Genomic DNA, 24455 nt, shown 5'->3' on the forward strand with positions numbered 1-24455 from the left:
ACCATGGACAGTGTTTCTTAACCACCTAAACCATATTTGTGTGACATATTGTGAGCTTGCTGTCTTTGAAAGAAAGAAGAAATAAAAAAGCCTACAACAGGGATGCCAGGTTGTAAATTATTTTGAATACCAATCTGAGATGGCAATAATAAATCATTACAGCGTTTTGTACTGCCCTACAGCCTACACAGTGACTAATTTGGACATTTACCTGGTCAGCGTCCACAAAGATAAACTTGTCCACAGACAATGGGAAAAGGACATCCAGGAACAGGATTTTGTAGCCCCAGATGATCCGCTGCTTCTCCGTCTGCTGGTGGAGCCAGCGAGGCCACTTGTACTGGACCAGTTCATACTGGAACCCATAGGCTCTGGCCATGTGAGGGATGGTTTCCTGACATGCCAAATCACATGGTGGAAGTTAGGGGTGAAGGGGATCGAAATTCAAATCACAAGTCGGTCTCCTTTCCACACAGGTTAATTGAAGGCCACGTTAGGTACAGTTGGAGGCCATCGATATTGTCCTTTTCTTTTTGCTGAGGTTTGCGTGATCTGCGCAAAAGGACAGTTAACCCATTTTGGGCGGGAACCCCTTTTGGTGTTTTAAACTGTTATAATTTAGCTATTGAAAAATAGCAGATCTACAAGCTCATAGCAGCTTGTAGGTCTGCTATTTTTGAAAAATCGTGAAAATATTTATTTCAGAAAACTGGAGGATTTTTTAAAATTTTGAGGTCAGGCCTAAATGGGTCAAATGATAAGGGACAATATCGGTGGCACCCAACTGTAACATGCAAGCAGTATTTTGCTGTCCAGTAAACTGAAAAACCATCCAGACACACTTCAACATCATCCATAAATACATCCATTAACAAGTCTAGAATATATAAGCCAGCCAGACAGGCCGTATAAAATAACATTCATAACCTACCTAGTATATGTCATGAACAGAGGAAAAAACATAAAAATATGCTAAATGGTTTTGCTTGTCCGCCCAAGGCCATTTTAGCTATTTAAGATGGGCAGAAGGCGTTGCATTCAGGCTCATCTTTATAGAAAACACGGATAGATATAAAGCAGAGCAGCACAAAAGCAACCCACAGATCCTTTCATTGCTCGGTACAAACAAATCTAAAGCTCTCAGGGGTTGCTGTGGAACTGGGAGAAATCTATCACAACCAAGCAGGGAGACAGAAAGTTGACATGTAGACAGACTCATGTGGTACGGCAGGTACCTTGAAGGAAGGGGAGAGATAGTTCTTCAGAAACCAGAACTTGACAGGGGTTTCGGTATGCCGAAGGACGGACAGCATCATTATTCTGGAACGGAGAGACAGAGAGATGGGAAGGGAGAGAGGTGGAGGAGGGTTAGTGAGTCTCGGAGGAGCACGTCTAATAAAAAGGGAAGAGGTGTGTGAGGCCTCTGTGTAAGTGTTTGTGTCCATGTCTGCATGTGACCCACCTCAGAAAGCGCTCATATAGATGTCCTGAGGCCACAGAAAAGATGTTCAGAACATCCTCCTTCTTCTTCTCTCCATCATCCGAACTGGAACTGCCACCTGTGATGCTATAAAGGGCCATGTATTACATAAGCCTGCTGTCTTTTGATGGATGCATACATTTCACGCGGCAATGGCAAAACACAACTAAGCTATTAGAAACCATGCTTTTGTAGAGCCAGGAGCAACAACACTGTTGTACAGCCAACATATAAATTGTTTTTAGACTAAAACAAACCATGCGTTACTTTGCAGGAAAATTAGATGCCTTTTGTTTTCTTTTAATAATGGAATTACAAATAGAACGACAACACTGTAGCAGACCAGATCTGAATTGTATGTTTTACAACCGAAAGTGTTGTTCTCTCCTGCTGGTTCTCCACTAGAGAGCTGAGGTAATCGACAAATTAAGAGTGCAGAGTGCAGACACAGCGAAAGCAGGTTGGAACATTTAACAGTCCCCTTCTGCTTACTTTACTACATGGCAAGAGAGCTGATAATACAAGCTAGGATGAATCTATATCCACTCATAAACAGCTAACAGGAATGCATGGATTGTTACTGTACATTTAGGATTAGGGTATAAGGACATGGGACTTGAATATCAGTGGCTGGTTTAAATGGATATGATACAACCAGATCCTTGTCAATCAATTATATCTCTCAGACTCCCGTCTTGGATCCGATTTTCTAATTTGAGTCAAAACAATAAAAGGCACGTCAATAATGCCTGTGCAGTCCAATCCTGATTAAATATTTCAAGACGTTTCAGCCAAAGCAACAGATTGATTCACACTTTTATAATGAGGACAACAATTCAAAGACACTGGCTCTAACATACCGATTTGCCCTAACTGCTGAATGCACCATAACCCTGCAATAGATCATAATGCAATGCACATTTTGGTGGCTAGAAATCAGGTTTTGCTGGAGGGCAGGGTTGTCTGCAGTCAAACTGTGTGTCCTTGTCTTTAACAGACTGCTGATGAGGGGAGTGTGTCTCTTCCACATTCAATCATCGCCACAGCCTAGGGCCCAGGGGCTCTAGGAAAACACTACTGAGTGAGAAGAGATGCAGGGAGGGAGAGGACATGATGTCTGACTCTCTCCACCATTCCCCTCCACTGCTGTTCTACATTCCACAACGTTTACACTAGAGCCTGACCGATGCCAACGCTTTTGGGTCCGATGCAGATTCCAAGTTGAGAGAATCCTTATCCTAGAGACCTATTATCAATGTTTTGAACAACATTGATAAGTACACTTTTGAAGTGGTGCAACTACTTCATTAAGGAGCTTTGTGTGTCTCTGGCTGCCTGGCTGGCTGTGTCTGTCCCTGGCCGCCAGGGTCTGTCCCTGGGAGCCTGGGTCTGTCCGAGCCCAAAAATAGCATTTGGTTGGTTTTCAAAACCAAGTGTCACTGTTGTGCAGCCTAACACACACATACATATTTACTGTATATGATGATTTCAGGTGTGACAGTACAGTACAGTGACAGTACAGTACAGGGACCCCCACACGGTAAATGTCATTTCTCAACCGTTTCGGACACGGGGCGGCTCGCTGGAACCAGTCCGGCCCGATGGGCGTGTTCCTGGGGGTCTGGATGTTCTGGGGACCCCCACACGGTAACTGTCATTTCGGAAGTTCCAGGGACCATTGACTTCATTGACGGAAGTTCCAGGGACCCCCCGGGGACCCCCACACGGAGTTGCACCACTTACTTCACACGGGTGTGATTGTTTTTTAAATAAACACAAACTTTTTATTTAACTACTTAGCCATATTAAAAAATGTTAGCCAAACTACAAGCTCACAACGTGTCGCAACACAACGCATTATGAGCTTATAGGTCGGCTATTTTGTAAACCTATGAATCTTTTCTCTTATAATGACATGCCCAAAATAGGGACGCCAGGTTGAAAGTGGTTAAAAATCGTGACACATCGGCTGCATACCAATGTCGTCATGAAAGTAAAATAATGGCCAATACTGTAACCAAACTGATACATCAGGCTCAATTTTACACTACCTGTCGTATGGCCAAAAGGCTGAATCGTCTTATCTTATTCCCTGTCTTCCCCTTTAACCCTAGTACATATCCACCATTCAATATCTCATCCCTTTGACGAAGCAAGCCTTGAAGTGCTGCTTCCTCTGGTTGAGTGAGCATACAGTTGGTGTTGTCGCCACACTGCTGCACTCTGAGGGATAGGGATGCCTATAGCCTGAAACGGCTAAGCCACCCACTATAAAAGACCAGAGAGGGAGCCCCCCCCCCCACCCCATTCGAAGGGCAGATAATGCCGAACGCAATGCAACAGAGGGACTCCCAGATAAGCAGCTTGGAAAGTCAGGTGAGAGTCCACTTGGCTGACATGCACCAGATAATCCGGACCTCTGGACAGACACTCACAGCTTTGGCTGCAGTCTGAATAGCAGCTTGCCAGCATGAACTCCAGAGATGGACAAAACTTTGCTACCGACTTTGCCTATCATCAGTGTATCAACTATCAAGATTAAGTCTGATGTCTCAGTTTCTTCTGCAATAGTAATACTTAATTACATATACTTTGCACATACATACGTACATACAGTACATATACAGACGCATATTGTGTGTGTGTGTGTGTATATATATATATATTCTAGTGACCGCGCAAAAGACCTGGCCGTAACTTGCTCCTCCAAGGGAGCTAACTCTCTTGGCGTTGCTTGTTACCTGCCGGTCACGTTACATTGGTGTCAGAAGTGGTTGAGGACCAGTGGAGCGTGCCCTTGCTTGAGGGACGTGAAGGACTCCAGAGTGCAGTGAAGCGCAAGGGCGCACTTCTGTGGGAGTGGGTAGTGTAGCGACCCCGCAAAAGACCCGGACGTAACTTGCTCCACCAAGGGAGCTAGATCTCCAGGCTTTCGTCGCTTGCCTGAATTTATCCAACTGAGGGCAGGCATACAGTATACGCAGTACGCACAAGCCGCAGACAAGCTAAAGGCAAAGGTGAATGCCAGGTCTAGCTAGCCCATATCCAAGTCTTATTTGCTGCGTGTCACTCCCCATCTCTCTCTCCTTTTCCTGTTAGCCTACTGTCTTATGAATAAAAGGCATAAAAAGGCCCAAAATAAATCTTAAAAGGAAAAATGAAAAAAGGAGGAGCTGACAGTTTGGGGAGGGACTTGATTGAAAACATACCAAGTACTGTTGCTAGCTTATCCATTACGCAGCCATTCTGTGAACTGTCAACACTTTATGCCCCAGTACTTTTCAAAATAAAGGCGCTAGAGTGCCCACCAGATGAGGCAGATTTTACTCTGAAAAGCCCCGCCTTCCATTTCCCCCCAAAACCGGGAGGTGAAATGTTCCATTACTACCTCGTGCTAATAAGTCTGATATCTCTTTAGAAGCGTTAATATTCCAAACGAGATGCTTGGTTAAATCAGAAATTAGGACAGAACATCTGCGTTCTGATCAAAACCATGGACAGTGCCAAGAATCAGAGATAATAGCAAGTTTTGTCGGCCCGTAAACAAGGAAGTGAATGGCTGTGTGCAAAACATGTCCAGGAGCTCTGAGCAACGGCCATTGTTGGCTATTTTTTTTGTTGGCCAACAATAAAATAAAAAATCAGACCCGTCTGAACTGAGTGATGCTGTACTACTGTACTGTACTGTAACTGTAACTGTACTGTACTGTACTGTACTGTACTGTACTGTACTGTACTGTACTGTACTGTACTGTACTGTACTGTACTGTACTGTACAAGCCCTCCCTGGCCCAAGGCTAGACTGAGACAAAGATTCGGCCCTGACATTTTCGCAGAATTTGGCACAGACTGGCCCACCACAACCAATGCACAGATACTCTACCGACTTTTCGGGTTGAGGCACTACCGGTACAAATACTTGAAATACATAAGCCCTCATCAATTTTACAGAACACCATAAATGATACACAACAAACAGACAACTACACTGAAACAGACAACTAATTCAGGCCTGCCCTGGCCTCTCTGTGTGTGTGTGTGTGTGTGTATGTGTGTGTGTGTGTGTGTGTGTGTGTGTGTGTGTGTGTGTGTGTGTGTGTGTGTGTGTGTGTGTGTGTGTGTGTGTGTGTGTGTGTGTGTGAGATGCTGCTCAACAGTGGCCTCCAGCGGTATTGTGATGGTACTTCCGTGCTCATACGCACAGACAGAAAGTCACGTAATGGAGTGGTTAGCACCACTCAAAATGTTTTAATGAATAATGACACCTTGGTAGAGATTTCGGTTGTGTAGTTACTGTACCTTGCTGTTAATTCAAAATTGATATTCCAAAAATAGTCTCATCAACTTACATTGAAAAGCACAGTGAAAGCTCTCAAAGTCTTCCAATATAAACATCACAAAACCCAGTATTGCATTTATTTTTATATATATATATATTTTTTTTTAAACTGAACTGAACTTCCAATTGATTGTACCTGTGTGGATCCAGTCCGGGGCTTCTTCCCAATAGTCAATTAAGTTGAAAAATTACTTGATTGTTAAAAATTGGCAGAATGCTTTGTTTGCATTTGTTTATCTCCTGAAAGAGTGACTTTGAGAGCTGTTTCACCATGCAATGTAAGTCAATGAGGAGACTATTTCTTTTAAACAATTTCGAATCAATGAAGCAACAGAGCAAGATATCTCGCCAACGCCAATATCTGGAGTTACATCACAGCAAGGTAGCTACACAACCGAAACCTCCACCAACGTGTCACTGTGCTTCAAAGTTATTGGTAGTGTCACAGTGGCATTTTAGAGAAGATACCGTTTTAGTTTGCATGTGAGTGCTTGGTCAGCTGCTGTATAAACCCTAGGGAAGATACAGCAGCTGACAAGTCAGCACCCACCCAATCCTTTATGACTGCCCTCACCCATGGCAATTAGCAGCTGGGCATGGCTGTGTGCGTCTGTGTGTATACTGTATATAAACGTGTGTGTGTGTGTGTGTGTGTGTGTGTGTGTGTGTGTGTGTGTGTGTGTGTGTGTAATATAAATATGAATAATATTTTACTGAAATGTTGACCAGATTCCAAAATATACTGGCAGAACAGCAAGTTGATAGCAATAAATGTAAAAATGTTTTAATGTTAGAAGGGATTGCAGCAACTCTGCCTACCTTTTCTCAAAAGTGCTCCAAACACTTCACACAGCAAGCATTAAGTGAGGAGACAGATCACACAGTTAGGATGCGCTAGGGGGAAACACACAAATGCACACACACATACACACATACCTACAGAAGCACATATTTTTTGCAAGACTAGATCTTACAGCATAATATTGCAGTCTGGATCCAGGGGAAGAACGACCTCTCCTGAAACCATGTGTATAATTGACAATAGATGGTAAAATCAGCACTCGATCCCACAATCACTGATAGCACAGCAGTCATTCACTGCCAGTTGATTGAGAGCATTTGATCAGATTATAATTATAAAAACAAAGTCATAACCAAATGGTACAGTACATGCAGTCAGACTACACACCTCGTTATAGAGTCCCACAGGCCTTTGCTTTCAGTAGCTTCACTTAAAAGATCTTCATTTATTTTGTCAGCCTTTTTCTGCACCTACAGTTGGAAATAAACAGATTTTATAACAGATTTCATAGTGGGCAAACAAACTCCGAAAACACCCTTGCCTTGCCTCTCGCCTGTAATGTTATGGCTGAAGGTCATATTTCTCTTAGCACCCACCATAAACAATAGAGAGTGCATGTGACGCTCTCTCTCTGCACCAACTAACGAAGCAGCTGCAAAATACAGTATATTTTAGAGTACCATTTGATTTTATTTGATAAAAATAAAACGTTTTATATTGTTTCACCGAGTTTAGAAACTCGGGTGCGTCAGGTTCCTGTTCCTTTATACATAGCATGTTCAGTCACTGTGATAGGCTGTCAAGACTTAGCCCTAAGTTGTAAGAATGTATTGTGCGCTTGTAATTAAATCATATAATAGATTACAGTTTGTAGCGTTGCTATTGCTAAAACAGCTGCCAAAACTACGCCTAAAACTGCCTTTTAACAAAAGAACCATATAGCTATACCTGTACCAATTATAAAGCATGGTATTACTGTAGCAACATCATGGTTTGAGGCTACTTTACTGCCTCAGGAACTGGCCACATTGCCATCAAAGATTCATCCATAAATTCCTCACTCCTCCAGGGAATCGTTAAAAATGTGTGGCTAACCCGGACGGTTAGCTCAACCGTCTGGGCACCTAGGCTGCCAAGCCAGCTGGACGGCGTGCCGCGGGTTCGACTCCCGAGCCCGACGGCCTTTGCCGTGTGTCTGTCACTCCCCATCTCTCTCCCTCCCAAAAAAGAATGTGCGGCCATCAGTCAAGAAGATGACGCTAAATCATAAGTTGATCCTCCAAATGTACATTTGGGGGATATCTTTCACAATAATAAATAAAACATGTTCTAGACATTTTAATGATCACAAATATATATATTACAGGCATTTTACCTTCTTTTATCAGGGTTAAAGGTCAAAGGTTAAAAATTGTTCAGAATTGTCCAGAGATTTTGAAGTTGTGTGAATTTCTGCCTCTGTGGGGGGTATTTATATGCAAATATCATGACCAATGGCATTGCAAGACTAAACAATGAACATCAATGATGATGTTTAGGTGGATTCTTTTTTTTTAAATTAATTAAAATATAAATGGTTGTATAGTTGCAACGGTGGGTCTTGCCGGGTTAAACAATCTGCATGGCCAATTGAACTGCCTGGAAGCCTAGACAACGAGCGTTGATATAAATAGTAATCCCAGGGCTTGGATTGAGCCGTGACACTATCTGGTATAAAATGGGGAAAATACTCACTCTAACTTTGATGATCTTGCTGTGAAAACTGTTAAGCACAACTATGACATCAGTACCAGTATCAGCAGGCGAGTCTGTGCCGTCATGCCTGTGAGTGGATGATGAGAGAGACATTAATTCATTTCACTGAAGGGGAACAACGATGACAGCAGAATCTGGGTGTTCACAATTTACAATTTACAATAATTTACAATTTAGGCATTTAGCAGACGCTCTTAATCCAGAGCGACATACATTAGGCAAGAACAAAAGTATGGGAATACATCACATATATAAAATGCATTTATCATGAAACATGCGTAAGCTAAGAACGTAACTAGAACATATCTATATACTGACACTATACATATAAACTATACATATATACTATACTATGCTATACATATGTACTATGAAGTGCTATGACTACATACAATGCAATTATTGTGCTGTCTACATGACATGCTATAAGTCTGTTTCAAATGCTATCTAAGTCTAAAAAGTGCTATCTAAGGGGGTAGGATAAGTGTTCAGCTATTTAGCAAAGCAAAAGCTGACCTACAGTACAGTACAGTACAGTACAGTACAGTACAGTACAGTACAGTACAGTACAGTACAGTACAGTACAGTACAGTGTGAGACTGACTTATCCAAAGAGCACCACTAAGACCCATAACAATTCAACCCAGGAATTAGATTAATTAGGTACTTTGTGACTACTTTGACTATATGCAGTTGGATTGAAAAATCTAAAATCAGTTATTATAGTTCAAGTAAGATGAGCTTGTAATCATTTGAAATATACCTTGTTCACAGATCTAAGAGTGCACTGGACACATATGTATTAGCACAGGGCTTTTTATCTACTTTCTTCACAAAATGAAAAAAGTCATAACTAAATCATATATTTGCAGGTGTCAAAAGTCAAATTCTTAAAGGAGCATTCAGTGATTTGGGTGATTTGGAAAACCACCCAGTCCGCCCGGTAACAAAATGTGCACATGCACACGCTCTACAGTGGGGGGAAGTGCAACAGCATGTGCACCAAGGACCGCCCCCACACATGATTGGAGGAAGGCCCCTCTCATCCTGATTGGATGAAGGCTTTGCCACCCGCCACCAAAACTGAAACTAGAGTTTTTTGACCCCAGAGGCTCACTGGGGACAGGGAGGAACTCCTTATATGGTCAGCACACTCTATAGTAGGGAGGATTATCCAAATAAAAAGAAAAAATAAGTGATATTTGAATGAAGCGAAATCACTGAATATACCTTTAACAGAAACATATCTAGCGGCACTAACACTATTAAATGTAAAGTCATATGGTACTTCCCAATTCCTACTTCCCACAGTTCCTTTTTGTTAAATAATTACATAACATTAGCTATACTTTGCTCAACCATACTATACTGCTAAAATTAATGTCTGCAGTGACAATCGGTATTTTTCATTCACACGTTTCAATCATGTCGACAGTACATGGAGCAGAAAAGAGTCATTAAGCTGATAAAAGAACTGAAAAACAAAAACAAAAAACTGCTAGGGACACAGTACTACAAACAGGGAATGATGCAGTCAAACAGTGGAATCTGGGACAGCTGCCAGGGTCACGCTTTGATCACATTCATTGCCCTCCATCATCATTCAGCATCACCTTCACATCGTTTTTATCCATCACAACTTCCCGATCATGCTGTATTTGCTGGTACACTTAATGAGGGAGTCTGTACAGTATTGATTGTATCACATTGGCCCTGCACTGTAATTGTTTTAGGACTGATCTGTCCAAGTGGAGGAGAATGTGGGTCGGCGGGGCAGGATGCCCAGGGTCTGATGGTAACAGTACTGAGCAAAACCTCAGCCAGGGGATGAGCAATAGGCTGTCATGCTCAGCAAGCCATCATGACCTCGGTTCTTACTAAAGGCAGAAAATTAACCTTATCATCATGACAAATGCCCCCACTCATTGGGCACAAAGTGCTTTTTCCCCCCCAGTGCAGTCCTGCTTGGGTTTGTTCCCCCTGCTTCCTCTGTCGCCTGTGCACCACAGCCTTTGGGGCTGTGGTTTAGAAAGCACCAGAGATCAATTTGTATCCCTGCTCCGAGGAGAGGAGAGCTGGCTTTCTCATTCATCGCTGTCAGGTACAGGCGCAGTGGCAGCCCGGAGTACAAGAGGGAACACGAACTGGGAGGTGGAGAGAACAGACACTCCCCTAAACAGAGCAGAATGCCACTAACCACAAGAATAATGACACTGCCAGGGTGAAAAATGACATCACCTTTTAGCTTCACCTGGAGGATTGGGGAATAAATCTTATTTGTCTGATATGATTCTGAAGGAACCCAGGGCTGCATGTGCCCTAAATCTTATGTGAGAATCGTCGGAACGGGCAGTATTTGTGATGGGAGGGAGAACCACTAAATTGCCATAATGTTAAGATTCCACATGGAGAAGCGGAAACATTGAATTTGTCTCATTATGCTCTTTGGATAGTGACAGAATGGATCTTCTTAGTGCTTTCTGTCTATGATAATGTACAGTAAGTAATGTCACGGTGAATTATCAGTCATTCAAATATATAAAAGTATCCTGATTCGATTTTAGATTAAATTAGTTCACTAAAGTGCGTTGTAATTGGATTGAATAAGCAACAAAGGGAAAGAGCCCAAAGCCTGACTGAGCCACTTGGCAGTTTATAGGAAATGCACAAAGCCTCTGGGGGAAACGATGCTCCCATTTGTCTCAGGCACATCAGAAAACGCCAATGTTCCATATACAGTATATTCAACCTCTGACACCTACGCCTGGCTAAGAGCTAAAACAGACATTGTGCTGCTGATTTCCCTGGTTTGGAGCGGATGGCATGGCAGGTGACCGGCTGAATCATCCCAACACTCTGTCTTCACTGTAATAGCACCCTTCTCTCTCCTCCTCCTCCCACCTCTCTCTCTCTCTTTCTCTCTCTCTCTCTCTCTCCCTCCCTGCCTGCCTACAGCTCACAGATCTCGTCAGAACAGAACAGAGAGCCGCTACAATGTCAGCAGACCTCAATGTTACCATAGTGATGATTTTCATACTGTACCTCTACCAAGAGAGGGAAAGCAAGGTAGCTGAAAACACCTCTGATACAGAGTTACAGATGGCACTGCCCAATTAGCATGGTTATACAACCCCTCCCCAATTCATTTGACTAATTCTTCTTAGATAGGAGAGTGCAGGAAACCTGGGTCTGAGGGTAGGGAGATAATGATAGGAGAACTTGGAACAAAGATACTTGTCAGTGCACTGTCTGAGTCACTCGGCACCCCTACATCCTTTGATGACATTGTACATGAGCAATGACAAATTTACATTGGGACAGTAGTGATTGCAAAACATTCATAAATAATTAGATTAGCAGATGTTTGGGGGACACTCACGCTAGAATCTGATAGATGTCCTCTGACCTCCCTTTGCGTAACTTCAAGATCCAAGCACCAGGATTGGATTTCAGCTGGAAATATCCCTGTTGGGGTTTCAAATTACATGATATTGAGTCCTTCCGAATGTCATCTGAAAGTGTAAAAATTTGACCCTTGCTGGTTCACTCAAGAGTTAAACAAGCACTCTGTATTTGGCTTTGTCTGGGTCGTCTAACATACTTCAGCAAGTCTTGTAAATCTGGGCTCTATTTTCATCCATGCTAAACCCCTTATCCCTAAACTACTCTGCCTTTCTTTTCTTCGATGTAGATTGGCTATTTTAACTGTTAAAAAATGTTTTTCAAAATAGTAAAAAAAAAAAGAAAAAGGCAAAGTAGTTTAGGGGGTTTAGCATGGACAAAAATAGAGCCCATTGTCTCTTAGCACCTTAGTTACCTCTCCTGGCTGCTTCAGGAATTCCTTGTACTCACACCTGGAATCAATCAATTATTTCTGACCTTTACACAAGTCATTGTACTGTATTCTCCATTTATTTGTCCAAAATGAGTTGAAGGCTGGGGGTGTGGGTGGGAGAGGATGAGCAAGCTAACTGTATCTGTACATATGTGTATTGTTTACTGTGAATTTTGCAGCTGCACTGTAATGTAATGTAATTTACATACATTTAAATGAGATGCTGCATCTCAAGGGGCTATCCTCTCAATAAATTCTGACCAGTAAGGGGTATGAAGGTGGCTACTTACCAGATTAGCCATGACGATGGTGTCCTGCATGAGGGGGTCCCGGCTCATGCCCAAGGTGAACTGCAGGCCCCGGGGCGGCTGGCCGGTTGACAGGTCAAAGCAGTGTCCCTCCAGCAAGAGGTGCTCCAGTTCATACTCTGCTGTCACCAGCCCACTCACCTGGAGAGAAGACAACATTTACACACAAAAAACAAGGATAAATGTATAAACTGCCCCATGGTATCCTGGTCAGATTTTCTCTGCCATTTAGGAATGACAGCTGCTATGACCTGAGTGATTATCCATCAATACCTCCTGCATGTGGATGTTGTCTAAGTCATATGGGCTCCGCACAGCTTCCACCATCCAGCTATCTGGAGTGATCATGTTCAGAGTGAGGAGGGGGGACTCGGGGAGTTCTGTGAATCGGGCCACCGGTCCTGCCGACACCGTGTCGTTGGCTAAGAAAATCACATCGGGCTCCAACACAAAGCGGTAGAAGCTACAAAGAGAGGAAGAAGATTATTATGTATATTTGAGGATTTGGGAGTATTGGTCCATTAAACAGGAAATGAAAACAATAAAACATTCTAAGGGCACAAACTGTCATGGAATCTATGTTGCAGTGCCTTGAGAATAGATAACGCTGGGAATGCTCTCAGAACTTTGAGGGACCCCATGGTGACAGGAATCCAACTAAAGCACTCGCCTCATCGGTGCGTGCTAAAATGATGACATGTTGTGCAATAGTCTCCTCTCTAGGACAGCAGAGACGAGTTCTGTTGTGACAGCTGGGTATATGCAATGTCTTCAAAGTGAGGAATCTAATGCCGTTATTTTATTGCTGGCGTTTCTGCTGAGCCAATAACAGAAATATCTGCAGTAGTCTCCGCTCCAGATATGCCCCCCTCCTCCCAACATCATTACGCCTCCCAACATTATTATTATTAGTCAGCACTGTCTTGGAGGTTAGCGTAGCGCTAATCCTTATGCTAATTGCTTTTGTCCTCTGACACTGGAAAGTCATAATGAGTTGAGGAGAATGCTGAGTCCAGAAGATCAATACAACCAACAACTTTTTCTTTGCAATTTGCATTTAAGTATATCACCTTCCCATCCCCACAGGTACATTGTCACATTTTCACATTGGACATATTTTTCAAAAGGTGATTTCAGCCACAGCAGCCCCTGGGTTTGTGCGGAGCAGTTAAGAGAGGGGCTGTTGACTCCAGGGTGAGAAGGGAGAAGCTACCGCAGCTTATCAAGCTGGAGAGAGAGAGAGGGGGGGGAATGGACGATTAAATTACTGAGGCATAAACGCTGTCACCAGAGCAAATAGTCTTTATTGGACTGGTCCTAATTTGAGGGGTGACCAACTCTCTCCAGGAGGAAAGAAAAAGAGAGGAGTAAATCAAGTGCTCTCTCACGTCCCCCCTCTGCTCTTCCCATTTTCAAAATGCTAGATAGAATATATCAATACATGTGCTACACCATACCTCTTACACCATGTGTCCTTTGGGAAACAGGGCATCTCCAGGTGTGAGGAATAGAACTCTGCCATGTGTCTGGCTGTACAAGCCAGAGGGCAAGACCAAGGAGGAGATTCTTTTTTCAATGTCTGTCTGCCTGTCTGTCTGAATGAATGTCTGAAACACTGTCGTAGCTCCGCACCAATCGTTCCGACATTTCACACAGGCATTGACCATAATATTACGGAGGCCCTTTTTCACTTTAACAAATTATTGATTAATAATTAATTTATTAGTGCATTAGAATTTCCCATCGACTTACATGGGAAAATACGAAAACTCACATCACATATTTTTCTCTCAGAAACCGCCGCAGCTACAGTTACAACCAGTGGTGTCATGCTCGTAGAACGCAGTACCACGCCGTGGTACCAGTAATTCTTTGACGTGCACGCACAGGGACGGAACGGAACGGTGCACGCTAGAACCCCCCCCCCCCCCCCCTAGATTCAAGAGAAGACGCACCAACCTCGCGTCACCAGAGTACCCAGTGGTACACCAAGTACCCAGTGGTCTAGGTTTACTGGCATGCATAGTCCCACTATTCAGCCAAGCAGCGGAAACGCTGCCTGTGTGGACAGCAGATGCATGAGAGATGACGATGCCACGCTTGGCGTTCCCACCATAAGGATGAACTGCTGTTCATGAATACAGGGACACTTAACCCATTCAGGCCTGACGTCGAAATTTTAAAAAAAAAGTTTTCTAAATCATGACAATTTTCGGAAAGATTTGAGGCACATTTTAACGATTTTTCAAAAATAGCAGACCTACAAGTTCATAGCGCGCCACTCGGTGGCGCGCTATGAGCTTGTAGATCTGCTATTTTTCAATAGCTAAATTATAACAATGTTTAAAACACCAAAAGGGGTTCCCGCCCCAAAATGGGTTAATGGTTAATGTGGTTAAACGCTAACGTGACATGGATGCGTTCCAGGTCTCAATGGATTAACCAGAACAACAGGTAACAGCAGGAAATTCTACCCACTGTGGGACATTAATCTACATTTTGTTCCAAGGATGAAAAACTCAAAAACACAAATTACATAATGAGCCAAATTCACACCATGATCGTACTGGTAGTTCATCAACAACTTCAGACTTTTATTTGTTTTTTGCTGGTCTTGAAAGGTTTGAAATACAACAATACACGGGCTGTAAGCAATTTACCCCAAGATGAAAGGGGAGGCCCAAAGCAATAACATGGTGTTATTAAGCAGATCGCATCTGTGTGGTACAATCTAACAGACGGAAGACGAGGGGGAGGGATGCTGCATCTGGTGTGGTCGGAGGAGACATGCACATCCCATACAGTAAGTTTAATTACAACAGGAGCTGCAGCCTTACCTCTTGAGGGGCATCTCGGACAGCTTGGCCCTGCAGTTCATGAACACCTGCAGTTTTAGATTGACCACTTGACTGAGCACCTGCAGGAGGCACAGAGGGAGAGACACCGTTAGTGCTTTCAGAACAAAATACACTCAGATCAGACAGTTACAGTACAAGGCACGTTATTGTGAGGACGTCTCCGAACGTATAACCAGTGAGACGCCTAAAGGCAGAGGCATCCGCCTCGTTAACGGCAGGCAGACTGCTGGGCGAGCGCTGGCGCTTTTCGCATGGAGGGGTCAGATCAACATGGAATGAATTCTGTACTGGCCATATAGGGAGCATGTCTTGAGTGTACAGGGTTTGATGATCAACATATGGGATCAACATATGGAATGTCAGAACAGGTTTTGATTTGATTTATTTATTAGATCCCCATTAGCTTACTGTGAGTCACAGCAGCTATTCTTCCTGGCTCATATATGGAGATCTAAGGGTGGTAGCGGGGACATTCTCTTGTGTGCAGGGTTTGATGAGGGCCCAGGTAGGGACGGGTCTTCATTTTCGGGCCTGTTGAGAACTCTAGTTTTCAACGGCTGCCGGGCGCGGCTACACTAATAACTTTGGGGCAGGCCCGTCTAGAGTTTAAATGGACAGGTATCAGTCAAAAGGAGGCATCGAAGAGGAAGGATGGATGGGGAAGGAACAGAAAAACAGATATGTCGGAACAGGTTCCGACATATCCATATATGGAGATCTAAGGGTTTGAAGTTAGATGTAGAGTTGCTGGCCAATATTGATGACATCAGGGATCTCCATATATGGGCTTAATTGCGACAGCACGTCGCATTTACTATGACATCAGGGATCTCCATCCCTGATGATGGCACCATATTTAGCATCCCCATGGATAATGAGTGACTGATGTATGATGATGAAATGTACGATTTCATAGTAAATGCGACCTGCAGTCGCAATAATTTATATTCTTTGGACAGGAGAGTGTACAGAAACAGGAAGCTGAAAAAAGCAAAGATGGGCTAATGTGCAACACATGGCTCCAGGAGCCTCCAGCTGGAATCGAACCAGAGCGGTTGCAACTACATGGTTTGCACACCATTCATTTACCAAACAACCTGTGCGCTCAATACACTACTTGTGATGCTAATTCAATAAAGTATGTTATGCAGCATAAACTCTGCTGAATAATACCAGTGGAAAATTCACACTGCCGGGGGAGTGGCTGATAAAGCTGGCTGGCTGACCCTGGTGGGGAGGAGAGTGTTGTATCGACAGCAGTCAAATAACAGTTGCATCAACACAGCTAGCCTCCAGCAAGCCCTGGGAACTGTTAGAGCAACAATGGGGTTGTGTCAGTGAATCATCTTCCAGGGGCAGAAAAACTGTTCTAAACAAGAAAGATTTGCTCCTCGGACCACAGGTCTCCTCCAGGTTAGGTACGTTATTGTGGGCCAGCAATGTCATTCGGACCACTGGTGCTTGTAGCATGTCATGCAAAACAAGCCCCTCCAGCAAACTTTGAAAGCCAATCGTAGTCGGACAAGAATCCGGAAAATGTGACAGATACATCTTGATCACATGACTAGAGATAAGGTGTGCCAATTTGGGTGAGGTTTGGACAAAATAAGTAGTAGCAAAATAATCGCTCCATATATGGAGCTGAGTGATGTGTTTTGTTGATGCCATGAAGACACTCCATATTTAGGCGTAGCTGCATTGGGAACTCCTTATATGGTTATGGTTGAGTCATGGTGACATGAGCGTGAGACCTGCCCACTCCTCCCTTAAGCCAATATATAGGACGATAGAAGGAAATGTGAGCAGAGAGTTTAACAAAAAACGGATTTAATCAAAGTCAATATCATACAATCACCTAAGAGGAGATGGGTGACGAAGAAGAAACATATAAGCTCTGGAAAATCCGTAAAACAATCATGCAGATGTGTCATGACAGAGACTATCTGGTGACCCAGGATGAGTTGGACCAGACTCTTGAAGAATTTAAGAGTCAGTTTGGCGACAATCCCAGACGGACAGAACTCAATGTGCTGGTTGCACACAATGATGACCCCACTGAGCAGATGTTTGTTTTCTTTCCCGAAGAACCCACGGTTGGAATCAAAACCATGAGGGTGTACTGTCAGAAGATGCAGGAGGATAACATCAGGCATGCCATTATTGTTGTTAAGAAAGGCATGACGCCATCAGCCAAACAGTCTCTGGAGGACATGAGGCCCAAATACGATCTGGAACACTTTCAACAGCAAGAGCTGCTCATCAACATCATAGAACACGAGCTTGTTCCTGAACACATTCGCATGACAAAAGAGGAAGTGATTGAACTACTGGAAAAATACAAACTGAAGCCGAGTCAGCTACCTAGAATCCAGCAAATGGACCCTGTGGCTCGCTACTATGGCCTGAAAAAAGGAGAGGTAGTAAAGATCATCAGGCCTAGTGAGACAGCTGGGCGATACATTACATACAGAATGGTACAGTGACAGCTAAATACTTTCGTGTTAATACTTCATTGTAAAGGAAACTGAAGATGAAGCATAAAAAAAGTCCATATATGGGCAATTGGGCATTCCAAGACGATGCTTGTAGCATAGCATGTCATGCAAAACAAGCCCCTCCAGCAAACTGTGAAAGCCAATCGTAGTCTGACAAGAATCTGAAGTTCTCAACAGGCCCAAAAATGAAGGCCCGGCCCTACCTGGGCCCTAACTGGTCTGGCCCGAGACCCTGCCTGGCCTTACTACTAGCACACATTTTACGCCATGCCCGGCCCAAAAACGTCAATAATAATAATTTAAAAAAGGTCCATATCTGGGCATTCCCAGACCGGTTGTTTCAACACGACCTAAAGGGCGATGTAACTGCCTAGGGTGACCTTTGATACATTTTTCCCCAATGGTGCTCTTTCGCTCTTCACCACTGTGTTTAGCTCTCCTTTATGATCCCCGCGAATTTCCAAATCAGGATGGAATATGAAAAATCAGACAGATCCAACTTGATCACATTACTATAGAGGCAATCTGAGAATCCCATCTGTAAATAACGGAAACACAGCGCCCCCTGTTTTGTCCTTGAAATTCTGAAGTCAACAGTCTGTCTTGAGAGACTACTAGAGGTAATGTGTATCGATTTTGCGAAATTTGGGGTTTTCACTTGGCCTCCAAGGAGTATGCATACGCAGTTTTGCACAGACTGACAGACAAAAAAAACATAGCCATGGCCATGCGTGGACAATAACTCATGGTCAAATAATCAAGATATATATAACACACCTCATTGTAGCCTGAGTGCAAAGTCTAGGCAACACCGTCTTCCTACAGTAAAGAGAAGTCAATTATTTCTCTTTTGATCAGACTTTTTTTCCCCTTCTTACTTCCATCCATAAAAGATGGTATGCTGCCTTTCAGAATTTACAAAGTATATGAAAGAATGAACGATGGACAAAAGGTCAAAACATATACAATATGTGGACGATGGAACTTTGACCATCGTCAACCAGATGACCACCTTTCAGAGGTTTCCAGACTCTCTCGCTCCTTCCTTTCTGTGATTTTTTTTATGTCCTTGCAAGAAAGAGGAATCAAATGTCAGAGTGCAGAAGAAAAGGAGACATCTTACAATCAGCACAGACGACATCTTCTGTGCGTCCCTGGTGATGGGGTCAACAATGGCCACCACATCATAGAAGACCTGGTTCTCAAGAGGGGACAGATGGAGCACACTGTGGAGGAGAGAGAGAGCGCACACACACTATACCTTCGTCAGCACATTTATTCAACACAATTAAAAAAATGAAGATTGCACACTGCAAAAAAAAAGAAGAAGAAAAGTGTGTATGTATATATATATATATATATATATATATATATATATATATATATATATATATATATATATGGCAACACTGCAGACAGGGATGAGAGCAGTCTGACAGAAACCGTGTATTTCCATATTTCATCTTTTTATGTTATTTCCATTAATGAATGCCCTAAATTATACTTTACTGTATGACAGTGAATACCAATAGCCCATCTACTGTACCAGTTCAGAACGCGACATGTGAGCTTGTAGATCTGCTATTTTCACTATTTACTATTTAGGCATTTAGCAGACGCTCTTAACCCAGAGCGGCCTACATTAAGCAAGAACAAAAAACATGGCAATACATCATATACATAAAGAAGTAGTCATGAATCATACGTAAGCTAAGAACGTAAGAGCAGAATATCTATATAATGAAACTATGCATACTATATAGTGCTGTCTACATAAAATGCTATCTAAGTTACATAAGTTAGTTATTTAAAAGCTATGTTTGAACAAATTTGCTGATAATGACATGCCCAAAATAAGTTAGGCAGGTTTTTAAATGTAAGTATTTATGTCTGTCCCTTCTATAAATGTTGAACCAATGAAAAGTATTAAGAGCTAATGAATAAATACACTGCATTCAATGGAATCCAAGACCCCCCCCCCCCCCCCCCCCCCTCCCCCCATTTCCTGAAAAGTAAAGGTTTTGAAAATAAACGTTTCCACCCGACAGCGACGATAAGCAAGTAGCGAAAGCGCCATTCCTCACCTGTGGCTGTCTTTGACAAAGTGAATGTCCCTTCTAGTCTCTCCTTTGGGGGCTGCAGTGAGGAGGGCATCAACCTTCATGACTAAATCACTGGCTCTGGGGCAGAAGGGTGCAACATGGTCAGTTAATCACATATGATACTTAATATGTACCACAAAATGTGATGTCAAACTTTTCAGTGGTTTACGATAGATCAGGCTCTTCACCAGCGCAGCCGCGGAGAGTTCTTAAAACGGCAGTGGGTGCGCCCGCCCCCCACCCCCGAATTGCGTCGGGGGGGAACTCTGCGACGCATATTTATTTATTTATTTCCCCCAGATGGTCTAAAAATGAGTTACTTATAATGATTTGACCAATTTATTACCAATCTCGTACACCATTGCTCACGAAAGCAAGATCCTTGACCCAATTATAGCCACTGCATCTAGCTTTAAATTAAAGTAAAAGTAGTCTGAGGAAAAGGAACAGTTCTGTTCCCCGGACATTGTTTTGGGATATTTTGGCTGAGATGGGTCTCAAGTCAGTGTGGAGATTACCCGGCGGTGTTGCTGCCCCTCCCGGCTCATGGCTCTTCACAGACCGCACAGAGACAGCAGCCTCTCCGCTGACCGTGTCAGTGTTGCTGCGCCAGGTGTGAATGAACCGTGCGGAGGGTTCGGTTACTGATGCTGCTGACAGTGACAGCCGACTCACAGCGTCTTCTTCTGAATTACTTTATCTTTGCCTTGAACAAGACCGTAGGGCGTAGGCTATATCCATTTAGCTTTTTTCCAAAACAAACCAGCGGGCGCTACTGTTTGCTACAAAGCGACTGAAAGTACGAGGTTTACAGACATTGATTGATTGATTGAAATATGTATTAACAGTTTGCAGAATTACAGTACATTTCAAGCACAAACTCAATACAATGTTAACTGTGAGTGGACGACCCAATTAAGCATTACACTTGTTTACAAGAGGGTCCACCATGTTCAATTCATCAAAGTACCATCACATACCAAGTAGCCAATCATATGCTGATTAGGCCCGTTGCTGTATTATTAGCCTACCCGATCAGCGATCACTAAATAATGCTGAGCACATATATTATATATTAGAAAAATAACCAGCATCATTTTTGGTAAGGCTAAGCCTTGCCTAGCCTTACATACCCGCCGCCACCATATTAGCATTTGAATACCTGTTCGCCCACTCCCCCAGTGGCCCAACCACCCCCCCGTAAAGGTGTGTGACTAGTACTGACTACGTGACAAAATTACCAGGGGGAGGGGAGCTTCAGCCTTCAGATCAGTGGGTACTATCTATTGTGTCAGTGGGTGCTTTAGCCCTCAAGCACTCCCGAAGTTGACGCCGCTCCACCAGCGTATCAATGGTCCTATAGGTTTGGCTGTGCACATTGGCTGGTATGGAGTATGGACTAGTAGTGAATTAAAATATAATTCATGACTTTTTATATAGCTGTATACATTGCAATAGTACTGCGTTGTCACAAAATCCCTTGAACACCAGTTTGAGAACCACTACTCTAGAGAAATCACCACTTTCACCACGAAAGGGGACTCAGTTTGAGTACAACATGTACCGTGTTCAGAGAGTTCAGAGTGACAAGGCCAGGGAAGTGAGACAGAGATATAAGGTACAGACAAACTTGACAGACTCGACAGGCTGTTCCATACAGGCGCTAACACAATCTACGCCCAGCGCTAAGATTCCCATGTATTCTGAGAAGAAAGTAAACCTTGGATGTGGCGTTCCTGATGTGGGTATGTCGGCAATGTACAAGTTTGACTAATGTAGGGCAGGTATATCTAACTGGCCTCCCCCCCAAAAAACACAGACCGAAAATAAATGCCAATATAAAATGCAATCCAGGCCAGTGTTCTAGAGCAGGGGTTCACAACCCGGGGGTCTCGACCACAGAACTCCTGCTGTGTGTCAAACTTGCGAACCCAGCAACGGTGCTTGTGATGAACATTAATGCCTAATTCATACTAACGTAACAGGTATAAATCATCCTTAACACTTACCACCTTCAAACTAGAGGTCAGTAATTATCACATAATGGTGTAATGACAACCACAAACGTTAGAGGAAGCAAGACATGGACAGACATCCCAGCTGATCAAATCAATGAGACAGAGGAAATAAAACATACTGTTTTGCCTTCATCCCCATCTGTTTGACTTTGCCTTTGACTTTCTCTGCTGAGGTGCTCAGTGTAATCTTCTCTAACAAATGGAAATCCTCCACAGTGAATTCCTCCTGCTCTTCAAACGGCCCGAGGATCTAACATGGAGGAGATAAACACAAATGGGACAAGAAGATTCAGAATCTCACATGGACTTGTATTATTTATTTACCATTTGTCAGGGAGGTTTGGAGCCCAATGCCTGATTTATACTTTGTTACGCACGTGTCACACACGTGGGGCCGAAAATAGCAAATCTTCAAGCTCTAATAGATTGTCTATTTTCAGTGTGCGACACCGGCACACTTCAAAGTATATATCACCATTCATTTGAAGGACATTGTTTAGAGTTTTTGTGGATTCAGTTTCTCCAACTCTCCTCCTCCTCTTCTTTTGGGAGGAGAGTGTCCTCGGCCGACTGTCCGCGCTGCAGCGGAACGTAAAATGATATTAATCCATTGAGACCTGGAACGCATCCATGTCACGTTAGCGTTTAACCACATTAACCATTAACCCATTTTGGGGCGGGAACCCGTTTTGGTGTATTAAACATTGTTATAATTTAGCTATTGAAAAATAGCAGATCTACAAGCTCATAGCGCGCCACCGAGTGGCGCGCTATGAACTTGTAGATCTGCTATTTTTGAAAAATCGTTAAAATGTGCCTCAAATCTTTCTGAAAATTGTCATGATTTAGAAAACTTTTTTTTTTTTTTAATTTCGACGTCAGGCCTGAATGGGTTAATTGTTACTGCCATCTCAGGGGTTGGCCTCTTCATCTGTCGTTGTCAGCACTGCTGCTGCTGAGACATCAGTCATCAGCTCTCTACAGTGATAACGCGCACAACAATATACACTTGGTGAACACACATGCACATACTCTACTCACACACGCAGGCACTAGTACACACACTACCTTCTCACACACACGCACGCACAAATGAAGTGAATAGCGTGAATTGCATTCACACCACTTGTGACCTTTGGGAAACAGTTGGCATGCTGACAAGAACACAGAAAGGAAAGCACTTCTAAATGCAGCAGCTTAGAATAATCTATAAAGTGAAACCATGAGAATAACAATTACATAGTGCTTTAAGTACCTATATCTGCACACTACAGTGTGAAGATATACTTCTAAAGTGTATTTCCAAACACTTTCAAAAAGATTTTCAGAAATTCTCAATATTGTTTTTCCAAAAACAGTGTTAATTGGTTAATTCATGTATTCTTTGTTATGTTTGTGTCCAGGGGAGACACCAAATTTCTCTTTTTACTCCAGGACCTGGCTAAGATATGTATGCACTTCATTTAGCGGAGAATATCTCAACTGTTCTGGGCTAATATGACTGCTGCAAACAACTTGTTCTTGCCTAATGTAAGTCGCTCTGGATTAAGAGCGTCTGATAAATGCCTAAATTGTAATTGTAAATTGTAATTTGGGAACTGTGATAAATTCTCTACCGGGGGCGAAATACCCGGAAATGACCACACCAGACAGCTACTTCAAACATGGCTCTATCTTCTAAACTGTTTCCTGAGATGCTCAAAATGTTCAGAATACTCATGTTTGAATACTCAATAGACGATATGCACACGGCGGTCATCTTGAAGTTAATGGCAGGGTGGAAACTAGCCGCAATTTGCCATTGACCGCCCATACATCTAAACAGACAAAGTCCTATCTAATTGTATTAAATTATGTCAAACTCGAAACAACATTGCAGCTGTACGAAAAGCTTGAATGATGCTCTTTCTATCTGCAAAGCGTTTGTTTCATAAAAATCCACCATAGACATAATATGAGCTACTTTATGTCAAGAAATTCCTTGCAAGTGATTTTTTTCAAAGTGTTGGAGTTTGGAAGCGCTCCCTTTCAGTAACGCAACAACCTGCTGCCTCCTGCATTATTTGCAAAAAACAGGTGGTACGCAGGGCCGTTAAGTGATTATTCAATGAGCGCTTCCAAACTCCAATACTTAGAAAAGAATCACCTGCAAGGAATTTCTTGACATAAAGTAGCTCATGACATGTCTACCGTGGATTTTTATGAAACAAACACTTTAATTAAAGCTTTTCGTACAGCTGCAACGTTGGTAGTTTGACATCATTTAATACAATTACATTAGATAGGACTTTGTCTGTTTGGATGTATGGGCGGTCAATGGCAAATTGTGGCTAGTTTCCACCCTGCCATTAACTTATGGAAAGATGACCGCTGTGTGCATATGGTCTATTGAGTATTCAAACATGAGTATTCTGAACATTTATTTATTTCGTTATTTTAAAAAGGGCGTGGTCATTTTTGGGT

At 42.9% G+C, this 24455-nt stretch overlaps 2 protein-coding genes across 6 annotated transcripts in view; one reads left to right on the plus strand and one right to left on the minus strand.

Moving 5' to 3' along the window:
• uggt2 (UDP-glucose glycoprotein glucosyltransferase 2) overlaps positions 1 to 24455 on the minus strand; it is a 54348-nt gene that overhangs the window by 4503 nt on the left and 25390 nt on the right. For 4 of the 5 annotated variants that reach the window (XM_079519008.1, XM_079519010.1, XM_079519007.1 and 1 more), the window contains 13 exons: positions 22112 to 22242; positions 19957 to 20052; positions 18996 to 19098; positions 15357 to 15436; positions 12793 to 12982; positions 12502 to 12660; positions 11756 to 11841; positions 8356 to 8443; positions 7009 to 7091; positions 6639 to 6662; positions 1463 to 1567; positions 1236 to 1320; positions 212 to 394 (listed from right to left, as the gene is read on the minus strand). In XM_079519008.1, coding sequence (XP_079375134.1) covers positions 212 to 394; positions 1236 to 1320; positions 1463 to 1567; positions 6639 to 6662; positions 7009 to 7091; positions 8356 to 8443; positions 11756 to 11841; positions 12502 to 12660; positions 12793 to 12982; positions 15357 to 15436; positions 18996 to 19098; positions 19957 to 20052; positions 22112 to 22242 — 1413 coding nt within the window. The remainder of the gene's footprint in view (positions 1 to 211; positions 395 to 1235; positions 1321 to 1462; positions 1568 to 6638; positions 6663 to 7008; positions 7092 to 8355; positions 8444 to 11755; positions 11842 to 12501; positions 12661 to 12792; positions 12983 to 15356; positions 15437 to 18995; positions 19099 to 19956; positions 20053 to 22111; positions 22243 to 24455) is intronic. The other variant, XM_079519009.1, reaches the window with a different exon arrangement.
• On the plus strand, positions 17243 to 17860 carry LOC306935801 (DNA-directed RNA polymerases I, II, and III subunit RPABC1-like; the record flags this gene model as incomplete). The annotated part of the gene is made up of 1 exon (XM_079519012.1): positions 17243 to 17860. One exon carries the CDS (start codon positions 17243 to 17245, stop codon positions 17858 to 17860), a length of 618 nt encoding a protein of 205 aa, XP_079375138.1.

The sequence above is a fragment of the Electrona antarctica genome (assembly GCF_951216825.1).
Source record: "Electrona antarctica genome assembly, chromosome: 13".
NCBI classification, from domain to species: Eukaryota; Metazoa; Chordata; class Actinopteri; order Myctophiformes; family Myctophidae; genus Electrona; species Electrona antarctica.